Consider the following 11,777-nt stretch of genomic DNA (forward strand, 5'->3'; position numbering starts at 1 on the left):
AGAACAATATTGTGTTCTTGTAAAAAATGTAACCATAAACACATTGTTTTTTATAAATATGAATGGTGAAGACACTGCAAAAAAAGTCACACCAACAAAGCATGGTAAACGACACAGGGTTTCTATAAATAAGGATGCATTTTATTCTTACTCTTCCAATATCCCTACTCAACTTGGGTCCTTGAAGAAAAAAAATTGGAACAAAATTTAATTTGATAATATTCAAACTGTATTTATTACTTTTCATGTACATCTTTTATTATCAACAAATCAAAATCGTCTGGGCCTTCATATAACACATAACCTACCTGTAACATTCTGCAGGCATGGACCAGCTGTCCCCAGTGGAAATTACATCTTAGTTGGTACTAAATTGCTCCAGAGCAGTGGTAAAGGTTCTGCTGTTCATTGTGGGTGTCTTTCTATATTCTCTCTCAAGGACAATCTCTGCCACAGTAGTTTGCCACAGCTGATGATACTACCTCATCCAGAGCCAGACCTGTCTTCTAACACTGAAGTCCTAGACAAAGATTGATTACTATATATTTATTATTGTCTATATGAAAAATAAACAAGTTTTACACCACGTTGGTTGAAATCATTTTGTGCAGCATGTACAGGGATGAGATATGTCTGGATAGTTGTAATAGCATGAATTGAAAATAATTCATATTTTTTTTATTGAACAAAATATAAAAAAACAAAGCGTACTTTAAAAAGGATTAAATGAAAAGGTAAACTATGTAAATTGTGTAAAATGATGCCGTTTTTATAAGCTAGCTTGCTATTCCACCAACACTGGCGGTGAGCTCCAGGGGGTTTGTGCCGCTGCTCCGGGTCTGGAGCTTTCCGTGTCCGGCTGGAGATCTGATCAGATCAGGTCAAGGTCGCCAGCGAAGCTTTCTAGCAATGTTTCCACGCTGGCCGTGGTCCCTCTGCGGCTGCAGGACCTGGAGCTCACTGCCAGTGTTTCAGTTTAACTGTTAAAAAGTGCTAAGATAATTAGAAGGTATTTATTTAGAAGTGGGCTGGTTGCTAGTTATCTATCTATGATGGTGACAATGGTGTCATGATTCAGATGCAATCCCAAGACAAGACAGTGCTCACCCAACTGGCCAATAGGAACGTAGCCCCGCCCATGACAATATTTTCACATGGAGAGAAAAATCCTGAGATGAGAGCAAAAAATTGAATCGAGAACAAAGACTTAGGGTTTTGAGAGCGAGAAGAAAAACTTTTTAAGAGAAACCATTTTGATAGAAATTTTTTTCACACTGATAGCAAAAAATATATATTTGAGTGTTTATAAAAAGTACTTGAAAGAGATTTCTTTTTGCTTTTGGTATGAAAATGTTTTCTGAAATGTTTTTTTTGCTATCAGTGTGATAACTTTTTCTCTCAAATCTCGCATTATTTTCTCGCATGTTATAAAGAAAAAAATCTAGCTCCAAACTTCCAGTCTGCGTGCCGTAAATTTTTTTGTCTGATTTAGTGGGGAATGGGATCGGGGAGGCCGGGCATTGAGAATAACTTTGTTGGAATAGACAATCTTCTTGCTGACAGTCTGTACATCATGTAGAGGCATATTGTATTATATTGACTGTTTCACAACCATATATAGACTCCTTGTAGGTACTTTAAGCTAATATGCTAGATTCTAACAACAATTTAGCTTACACACACCATATCCAATCATATGGATTATATGCAGGACTAGGGATGTAGCGTAAACTGTTAAAGTTTTGTCTTTGTGTGTTAAGAGTGTGCCGCTGATACTGTTCTCCCACGATACAATGCACAAAGAAACTGGAGGAGCTACTTCACATTAGTATGTAGTGTGGATTTGGGACATACCTATTTTTCGCCAGTAGAGTCTTGTTCCAAGCTGATCGATTGGGCAGACTGGAGTCTGACCCTATGCCCAGACAGGGAGTTTAGGCTTTACAGATTATCTCATTAGACTGGACTACGTTGGTTGCTTCACACACACAAACAATGCTAATCGCCCTTTTCTCTAACCAAGACAAGCTCGAAACCAAGAATGCTCCACAATGAAAGCTTTACACAAAGATACACAAGGATGTTTATTTGATCTGATGAGTCAAGCTTTGATTTCTTTCAGTCTTGAAATCACAGGGTGCACAAGCTTATAGTCACACAATCAGTTCTGTTCCTAAAGTAATTCTCGTGTTAACTAATAACATGTTACTGCCTGCAGAAAAACAAAAACAAAACAGAATGACTACTGCAGGTGGCACACAGGTGTCTAAAAATAACAGATCATCAATAGTTACATTCGCAAACTGATCATTAGCAAACGTTGAATTGGGTTATTGTGATCTCTTTTAAAAAGTCGATTTTGTCCAATCACAAGAGAAATCTAAAAAAAAAAAATTCTCCCTCCTATTTTAAACATGTTTGACACATTATACACTTTGTTTTTATTAATCCAATATCTGGAAATACACTACAGAACAGAATTATACATGTTGACACACAGGTGGGATCCCCTTGACAAAAACACCACTGTACTGCTTTATCTTGAGGTACTGCAGCTGAATCAATCTTATGTATAACATTACATCAAATTTTAGTACAAGATGAGATGTCTTTAAACAATTGAATTTCAAGATATCAGTGCCACATTGTTAGGCTGTAAACTGTGTACTTTATTAGGTAATGTTTTATTCCACTGTGACGCTCTCTGTACATTCATTTACTACAAAAACAAGGATGATTTGAAAGGACTAATTCAATAGAGTTTGCGTAGGACTCACATTAAAACCTGAAGAATGCGGGACAAACATGTTAAATAATGTGACAAAACTAAGTGCTCCCAATAGCGCTTATTAAAAAAAAAAAAAAAAAAAAAAAAAAAGGGCATTGGTTTATTAAAAAAAAAAAAAAGTCTTGTAGAGTTTATTTGCTGGGGAAACTGAACTGTACCATTGTATGAGAGGATGTATGTGGTTGTTATAAGACACTACGCCCCAAACGCTGAAGGACTGGTTTATCTTCAGAAGGCCATTCATTGCTGGCAGTTTCAAACAGACACTGAGATGAACAGCGTGAAACCATGACTGTGCCGACAGCAAAACAATGCCAGACCCAAAACCCTTCTGTGGAAACATTTCCCAATGATGCATTATTTTAAAAAAATGTTATCCATCAAATCCAGTCTTGAGAAGATCACTCATGCTGCAAGCAAACAGGAAATCAGTTGCTTTAAAGCCATGAAACATTGTGGCAAGTATTCCTGGCAGAGGCCTCTAGTCTTCATTGGTCAGTCCAGAAATCATAGCCGTAGTTTTAACTTTCACTAATAATGTCCATCAGAAGTCAGTCAGTTACCGTTCTGTCCAATACTGCACAACCATTTCCACAACATCTTGCTGAAATCCCACCACAAACACAGGAATTTGGCTGCATGCACCCTGCACAGCCTTAAAGGTCAAATCTGGTCAAACAATGGAAGACAAGGCATAGAACATTAAAATGGGGAAAAAACAGCATTTTGGCAAAAGCATTTCTACAATTAGGATTTTTGGCTCCATTCTTACCAACAGTTCTAAGACAAACATTACCAAAGGAGGCAAAACAAAATGCCACATTGTATTGGCAGCTAAGCAAATATAGTGCCAATGCCAGCAGTCTACATGAAACTTTCTATGGAGACTTTTTTCTCCCCAAAGGGACAGAAATGCTGTCATCAAAACAGTCCATTGTTGTGGTGACATCTTATTGACAACCAATGTAGCCATATATCTACAGATGGACATACTGTATATTAATCCATTATGTAGGTTGCAACTTCCATTTGCAGTTCATGCAATCTACCCAGAAAGTTAGAGCTGGAGGGTTTGATTGGAGGTTCAAGTGAGAGTGAAAACACACCAACATAACTCCTGGTCCAAATGTCCATCTCAAGCGTAGATCTGTCCAGGACCACCTGTGTGTGGCTTTTCTCCACTGAGGCGCTCCTGGCTTGGCTGGCGGTTGGTGTCGCTGGATTTAATGACAGCTGTGTAGTCAAAGATTCCCACTTCCAAGTTCTTGGCCCTCAAGGCAGCAGCATGCAGCTTCTCCAGAAAATCAGGCATACCTGCCAGGCGCAAAGGGATTATAATCAGGGTTGAATACCCAAACTTAGTTGGAAAATAAAACATGAAATGTATAAAAAAGGAAAAAAAAGCTGCCAAAAATGCACAGAAATCTGAATGCAACAGCAAAGAAAAATGCTAAACATTTGCAGGTTTAAAGTGTGCAGATTTGCTGCTCAACGATTGTAAATGTAATATGGACAAATAAATTTGAAATTTTTTGTAAAAATCATTACATGCAGACCTAACACATTCCAATAAGTGAGAGCTCACCACTCGACACCATCCAGTTCACACAGTAACGGGGAAAGACAGTCTGAGGGTCGTCACTATAGGTCAGCAGGTAATCAAATCCATTCTGTAAAGACAAAAAACACAAGTCAAACTCAGTGGCTATAATACACAGGAACCTAAGTGCAAGTTAAGTAATGTCTAGCAACACAAACCTCATCAAAGGACTTGTGAGGGCGGATGACCATTTTTGACTGGTATGAATGGACTCTCACAAATTGATTCGTCTCTGGGACTCTCGGATGCGCCACGGCTCTATACAGCAGAATTACAGATATACAAGTTACTTATTTACTAATGTATCAAAACGTAAACCGTAATTCACTCCAGAGACATTTTTCAAGTCTCACCTGGATACCAGGATCATCAGGTTGTTTTCTACGTCGACATCATAGCGGCGCACATATACATAGTCCCGTGAGTACAAGGGATACTGTGTGTGGAGTTGTGGGGGGGATTAAACAAGATTAAATAACAGCTGATGAAGATATAGTGAAGCTTGGCTAGTAGTTGTTCTTAACCACATAAGCCAAGGTCAATTGTACTTTGCTTGTAACACACACAAAAAAGCAGAACTACAGAAACTCACAGGAAAGTGTGTAGCCCAATGCACAACTTCTGAGCCTGTATCGACATCTCTGTCCACCACCTCAAGCTTGATTACCAGCGAATCCCACTTCTTTCTGTACTCCGTATCCAACTAGGGGAGAGGGGAAAGCATAAGTCACAGATGAAGTGCTTAATATAGCACAAAGAGTGAGTGTTACAGTTGAGTGTTTGCACAGCACACAAGCAGCGCAAACGGTTGCACAAAAGCAGGTGGGTTATAGAAATGCCAAACAAACTGCCCTAAATATACCAAACACAATCAATGAAAAAAAATACATGAAAATCTCACCGCTATAACTATTACATTAACAGTTTGATCCACTTGAATAATGTAATTTCAATGGTTTAACAGTCAGACCTCAGGAGTGAGATGATTGCCTCAGTACCGCTCCCCCCTTTTCATGTTTCTTATTATAAAACCAGTACCAGTAGAATAAGTTATTCTTTTCACTTATTTTTTTCCATGAACTGAGATCACCATATTCCTAGTAGCAAATAAAGACATTTGAACAGATTGTACCTGTACATTGAAGAACTGCCTTGGGGTGACATCGTTGTAGGAGCCCAACACTGCAAGACAAGGTAGCTTTATTTTTTTTAAACACATTTCAGCCACAATGCAATTCAAGGTACTTCACATTTAAAAAAATAAAAAATAGATAAATAAAGAAAATAAAAGAATGCTGACTCAATCAGACTAATCCTACCAATATCACTAATACCATAGTCTCAAGAAAAACTAAAAGCACAAAAATAACTTGAGACCTGGTTACACATGTAAGATAGTGAGTTGGCTGACCTCTGTATTCATAGAGGTGACTGTTTGGTATCGGTCGCTTCCACACTCTGAAGCCTTTTTTCTCCATCACAACTTCCCAGCCAAGTTCAAGGTGCTCAGCAACTGTCCCTGAAGTCGTGTTTAGACATTTGACCGCACCCAGTGCCTGTAGTTCAAGTCCACACCTTTCAATGGATGCAAACAGGACAGGTGGTTAAGCATACTGCACATTTGACATTACAAAATATACTCACATTAATATGAAATGCTGCACTGCAAAGCGAAAGGAAGGAAAACTATGGTAACTGTTTTAATAAAGTGCTGAGCTCCCAGAACAGCATCAATGCTCTTTTGCATATATTATAAAAGGTATCTGTTACTCTAGAGGGATGAACACTAGTCTCCAAAGGATTATTCTGACGAGGATGGCTTTCTACATGATCGTCAAAGATGTCCTGTAGGTGTTCACTGGGTTGAAATTTGGTGAATGTGAAGACCATAGCATATAATTCACATCATACAATTTATGAACTCCATACAAAAACATCTAAATTTTTCATGGCTCCACTAATTTATCCAGATTTTCCTGATGTAATTTATCCGAGCATAAATGCACTCATATGTGCATTTAAAAGAAATATCAAACCTGTGAATTTCCTCATCGTGAATCTTCTCGTTCTCCCACATGAAGATGCCAGCCAGGGCCGCGAGAAGTTTCCCATTGGGGGCGTGCTTGCTTTGAAACCTGCGCCATATGTTCCCGACCAGGGTCCGCCTGGTCCGCTCGGAGTACAGGTTGGAGTAAAGCTCGCCGATCTGGCAGGCACGCCGGAGCCTCTGTCCGGTCACAAAGCTGCAGTGGTCTGCAAATATGGAGAGCAAGCCCTTCCTCTTTCGGCCAGAACCCGCGACCTCACTAGCACCGACACCTGCCTTCTGAAGCCAGGACAACAGCAGGCCCATGCTCCTGCCCAGTAACGGGAACCTCTCACGCTTTCCTTTGCCTTCCTCGACAGTCCGCTTGAATGACCCGCTGCTCTGAAGCCTCATTGTATTTACACCGATCCCGCAGATCGGGCGACGGGGCACAGAGTGAAACATGACAGCTGTGACCGTGACGCAAGTTCTCAAAGACAAAATAAATATCAACAACAAGGCAGTAGCTAACCTTAGCTAACGAACTCTGCGGCTTAACCTGGTGGTCTGCGGAGATGCAACATGCATTGCCTTTGTACGGATGATAATTTTACTCTAGTTGTAACGTTAGTTTGCGAGCTGTCTACGTGCACGGGTCATGTAGCTCCCGTTACCGTTAGCATTAGCTAACGTTATCTGTCAATTGCTTACTAACGCTAGTAGTCTACGACACACAACCGCACCCAACACCACCACACATCTATCTGAATCGAAACTCTAATGACGGCACTGTAAATTTGATCGGCTAACGTTACTGTAACTCCACACAACTGTCTACCTGTGAACGTTGTCTCTTTTCTGGCTGGACGGCTACACGTTTTTTCAAACTCTAACTAGCAATGCATTTGACCTCCTCTTCCTACAGTCTGCGTACACACCCACTCGGAAATCCAGCCTTAAAAATTATAAGGCGGGCGTTCATTGGGCGTTTGTTGTTCTAGGGCAATTCTGATTGGTCCCAATGGGAGTCTGTTTTAAATTTAGCTGCTCAGGCACCAGCATGTGCACTAGTCAAGCTTTACATTACTGCCAAAGCTACCCACTTTATCTCTTTCTTTTACTGTCTATGGGGGTGGCAGTAGCTCAGTCCATAGGGAGTTGGGTTGGGAACCGGAGGGTCACTGGTTCAAATCCCCGTATGGACCCAAAAAGTTCGGAGCGTGGATTGGTGGCTGGAGAGATGCCAGTTCACCTCCTGGGCACTGCCAGGTGCTCTTGAGCAAGGCACCGTACCCCCCCGACCGCTCAGGGCGCTGGTTCAGCTGGCAGCCCACTCACTCTGACATCTCTCCATGTATAGTGCATGTATAGGTCCTGAGCATGTGTGTGTATTTCAGGCCTGTGTGTGAGTACTAACAAAAAAAGTGTGTACACAGAGTGTAGTGCAGTAATTTCCCCATTGGGGACTAATAAACAAATTATCTTAAATTATCTTATCTTATCTTATGGATTATCCGGGATCGGATTTTGCACCAACTGCTCAGGTTTTCTGCACTAGTTTGGGAGGAGAATGTATTTTTAAAACCGTCCAAAATTAGTCTACACAGAAAACATGAGAGAAAGTCAGTGTTGACCTCCAGCGGTGCTGTGTTCAAAATGAAAACAAAGAGGTAATTTTGTATAACCTCTTTGCTCAAAGTATCACAATTGTTTAACCTCTTTGAAGGTGAACATGAATTGGCGTGATGTCAAAATAGTAACATTATGTAGACCTACATGTTATTAAAGATAATAAAATAATAAATACCAAAAAAAGCTGAGCAAGGGGCTAGAAAAAGTTTAATTCAGACATACAGTCGCTTGAGAAAGTTATAACACTGATGCTAAAGTTGATTAAAAATAGGAATTAAAAAACATCTTTTGGAAATTCATGCCTTAATTAAAAAAAATTGGAAAATCCGACCTTTTAAGGACACCAATTGTCTTTGTGAATGAATAATGTATTGTACATAAATAAATGTTCTTCCTTAAAATACAGGGGGGGAAAGTATACACACCCCTATGTTAAATTCCCATAGAGGCAGGCAGATTTTTATTTTTAAAGGCCACTTATTTCATGGATCCGGGATACTATGCATCCTGATAAAATTCCCTTGGCCTTTGGAATTAAACTAATCCCATATCATCACATTGGCATGGTTTTATTTCAGTTAGTTTAATAGCTGGTTTGACTTATGGAAAGTTCCCCATGCCTATCTCTATGTGTAGTGAAGGGTATATGATGATGTCGGGCTATTTTAATTCCAAAGGCCAAGGGAATTTTATCAGGATGCATAGTATCCCGGATCCATGAAATAAGTGGCCTTTAAAAATAAAAATCTGCCTGCCTCTATGGGAATTTAACATAGCAGTGTTTATACTTATGCCCCCTGTATTTTAAGAAAGAACATTTATTTTAAATACAATACATTATTCATTCACAAAGAAAATTGGTGTCCTTAAAAGGTTGGATTTTCCTAAATATTTTTAAATTAAGGCATTAAGATCAATTTCCAAAAGATGTTTTTTTATTCCTCTTTTTAATCAACTTTAGCATGGGTGTGTAAACTTTCTCAAGCCACTGTAAATGTAGGTATATAAGTACACAGTTTCCCCACCTGGGCACTTTTTACCTTTTTATAGCATACATTTGGTGAGCATAAAAAGTTTCTTTTTATAAAGAAAGCTCATGTAGTGCATTCCATGTTAGGGGAGTGAATTGTTACAATGATAACATTAAGCAGGAATTCAATATTTTTTCTATTGACTAGCCTACTTCTTAATAGTTTTGGAATAGAGGAAATTTGTGGATTTGGAGCTTGGCCAGTAATGCAGTGACTTCAATAAGATTTTGATCGTATCACAAGTATAAAACAGGTGCTGTTGTTGATCTACATTTGAAAAAACAAAGGGTACAATTATTACCATCAAATGTAAAACATATTGTGATAAAATCATTTGAAGGATACATTTAGTTAGTTTTAAAACATAGGCTATTTCTTTATATTTATAGGGAATTGGAAACTTATGCAATTAGTTCTGACAGCCAATGTTTCAGTTTTACTATAGGGTGTCCTACGTCTCCGTAAGTCCAGAGCCCTGCGCATATTAATATTGATATAGGCCTATCTGCCTTTGAGAAATCCTGATTAAATAGCCTACAAATGGTGTCTGATATGCCATGTTTTAAACTTTCTGCTAACATTTTTGGGAAAATCGTATGATGGGTATGAAGGGTATAGTCAAGTAAACTAAAAATGTTTTTCTGGCTCATTTATACAGCAAAGTGAAAACACAGTTGTTATGCTCATTCTTATAGTTTATGTCTTCAGTTCAGTAACATGCCAAAGACACAGCTGTGGATTTGCGTTTGTGCTGCGTCGGCCGGATTTATTCTGAATCTTCAACAGTAGAGTTAGAAAACTAGTCCTACAATAAAACAATGGAATCGTCATTAACCTATAGAAAAATAGGAATGGAATCATCATACACAAATATATGGTCAGAGAAAGAAATCTTCGTTCTCAAACTGTTACTGAGTAGCCTGTACGCCAGAGGGCACTGTTTAACCATGCAGAGAACAAGAGGTTGCCATAGATCAGCATAGGTCTGATAAAGCTGAACTATTTGTTAAAAATTTAAACTTACACAAATCAAACTTTAAAAAATGAGTACATCAGAGAAAATTTGGCTAAAATATTGCTTATAAGAGGTAGGCTACTCTGTACACTGTACTCAATAGAGCTCTACTCTTTTTAGGGTTTTCTCTTTGTCCAACCCTTTCATTCGGACATTTATTCAATTATCTTGTGCAGTGTGCACTGTCAAAAGGCTATAAACAAAACAGCACATAGGTAATTTATTAACACAACATAGCATTATTTGTGGCAACATGGTCATTACATTGAAGAAGTGGGTGTAGTAATAGGTTACATTTTTTATTTTCCAAGTCTTACTCAAGGCTGGATTACTTCAATTGCCTATCACAAGACCACAGACAAGATGTTTTTAAAAGAACCTTGTGCAAACACAGCATGTGCCTTATGTATCTCGTTTTTGTTATCTCTAAACAAACAAATACACAGTTCTGCTCTAAGGAGTTGTATAAGCCTGTGCATTAAGGGAAATGGTTATCATAATCCGTTTTAGTGACCAAGTATAAACCTCCAGTGAATTTGAATACACGTCAGAAACAAGAACAACAAAGCTGAACAATCCATCAGTTGGCCTTTCTGTGAGTTTGCCTTTTGACCATTGGGCTAAACGTTAAAAATTAAGTAGCAATTGTTTTCAGTAGCCTACGATTAAATTAGGTTTATGTTTGTTCAGGACTATGGAAGCTAGACAAACAAACATCGGTAACTTTTTCGTATTCCGAGTTCTTTCATGGCATTTACAGTTCCACTAATCGTTTGAGTAACTTTTCTGGTTACTGCCACGGAAGTAGGCTAAACAAGGAGGCGTCTTATAAGTCTGAGTAACTCATTACAACGGTCTCTCCCCTATTATGAAAAAGATGTGATCGCAATTCCTTCCTTTGTGAAATGATGCCTTCAGGTCCCAGAACAACAATTGTAAGTACAAGTGTGGCCGACCCTAAGCATTGCCCAACGTATTGAGAACGAGAAAGTTTTCCATTATCCTCAAAACAAGTGACGTCAAATAATAAGAGACAAAGGGGGCAATACAATAATAATTAAATATGCTGTTATTATAGCATTATCCAATTTAGGTTAAATAAATAGCCTGTGTGTTTTGTGAATTATGTTTACCTTGATGCTGTCGTGAAAACATGTTTTGGCCAAACATATTTTTCTATGCTTATTGGGCACTTCTTCGTTTTAACATATCACGTCTCTCTTGAACACAATAAACATCAAAGGAAACGACTTTTGTTAGTGGGGGGGAATGTTGTTATAATGTCCGGTCGGATGCACTTGAATGAATGATAAGTCTTCTGAAGCATAATGCAGTCAACATCACCACCACCGCCACCGTTGTTTTCCTGGACTGTTTTGACTGAACAATTTCCGTAGATAGGAAAAGGGGTTACTAGGGGTGATTGTGTTTTTATGACAGCTCCAGGCTGCAGAAAGCGATAGTTTAACGGCTATTTTAGTAGTGGCGGTGTATTTAAACTATATTTTTCAGTAACGTTTATAGCTAACTATACGTGAACATGTGACGTGTTAAATAAAGCTGAAAACGAAGACTTTGCTATGAAGTGGAATTTTCCGACGAAGTTGTACATCCATTCACTGAACGCGTGACGTAGGTGAAAAAAAAAAGTGCTGCTGACAGCTTGGTGGTGGGCAGGGCTTTAC

At 38.8% G+C, this 11,777-nt stretch overlaps 1 protein-coding gene and 1 long non-coding RNA gene across 2 annotated transcripts in view; one reads left to right on the plus strand and one right to left on the minus strand.

Moving 5' to 3' along the window:
- The window catches only part of LOC117959312, a 1,563-nt gene extending 863 nt beyond the window's left edge, over positions 1–700 (plus strand). Inside the window, exon 3 of the long non-coding RNA XR_004659915.1 lies at positions 440–700. This is a non-coding gene — a long non-coding RNA (uncharacterized LOC117959312). The remainder of the gene's footprint in view (positions 1–439) is intronic.
- A 2,841-nt stretch (positions 701–3,541) lies between these two features.
- Positions 3,542–7,313, minus strand: stard7 (StAR-related lipid transfer (START) domain containing 7). Its single transcript, XM_034896364.1, has 8 exons — positions 6,425–7,313; positions 5,800–5,963; positions 5,521–5,570; positions 4,981–5,091; positions 4,742–4,824; positions 4,547–4,646; positions 4,374–4,458; positions 3,542–4,102 (listed from the first exon to the last, which is right to left on the minus strand). The coding sequence occupies exons 1-8, from the start codon at positions 6,877–6,879 to the stop codon at positions 3,924–3,926; spliced, it is 1,227 nt and encodes a 408-aa protein (XP_034752255.1). The 5' UTR covers positions 6,880–7,313; the 3' UTR covers positions 3,542–3,923.
- Positions 7,314–11,777: the final 4,464 nt, after the last annotated feature.

Source organism: Etheostoma cragini, chromosome 16 (genome assembly GCF_013103735.1).
Source record: "Etheostoma cragini isolate CJK2018 chromosome 16, CSU_Ecrag_1.0, whole genome shotgun sequence".
In the NCBI taxonomy this organism is placed as follows: Eukaryota; Metazoa; Chordata; class Actinopteri; order Perciformes; family Percidae; genus Etheostoma; species Etheostoma cragini.

Excerpts from the sequence above, each read along its gene's own strand:
- stard7 (XM_034896364.1), bottom strand. The coding sequence starts at position 6,879 with ATGTTTCACTCTGTGCCCCGTCGCCCGATCTGCGGGATCGGTGTAAAT. Across the intron at positions 5,092-5,520 it reads GGCAGTTCTTCAATGTACAG|TTGGATACGGAGTACAGAAA; the intron begins GTACAATCTGTT and ends CCTCTCCCCTAG. Across the intron at positions 4,647-4,741 it reads CTGATGATCCTGGTATCCAG|AGCCGTGGCGCATCCGAGAG; the intron begins GTGAGACTTGAA and ends TCTGCTGTATAG.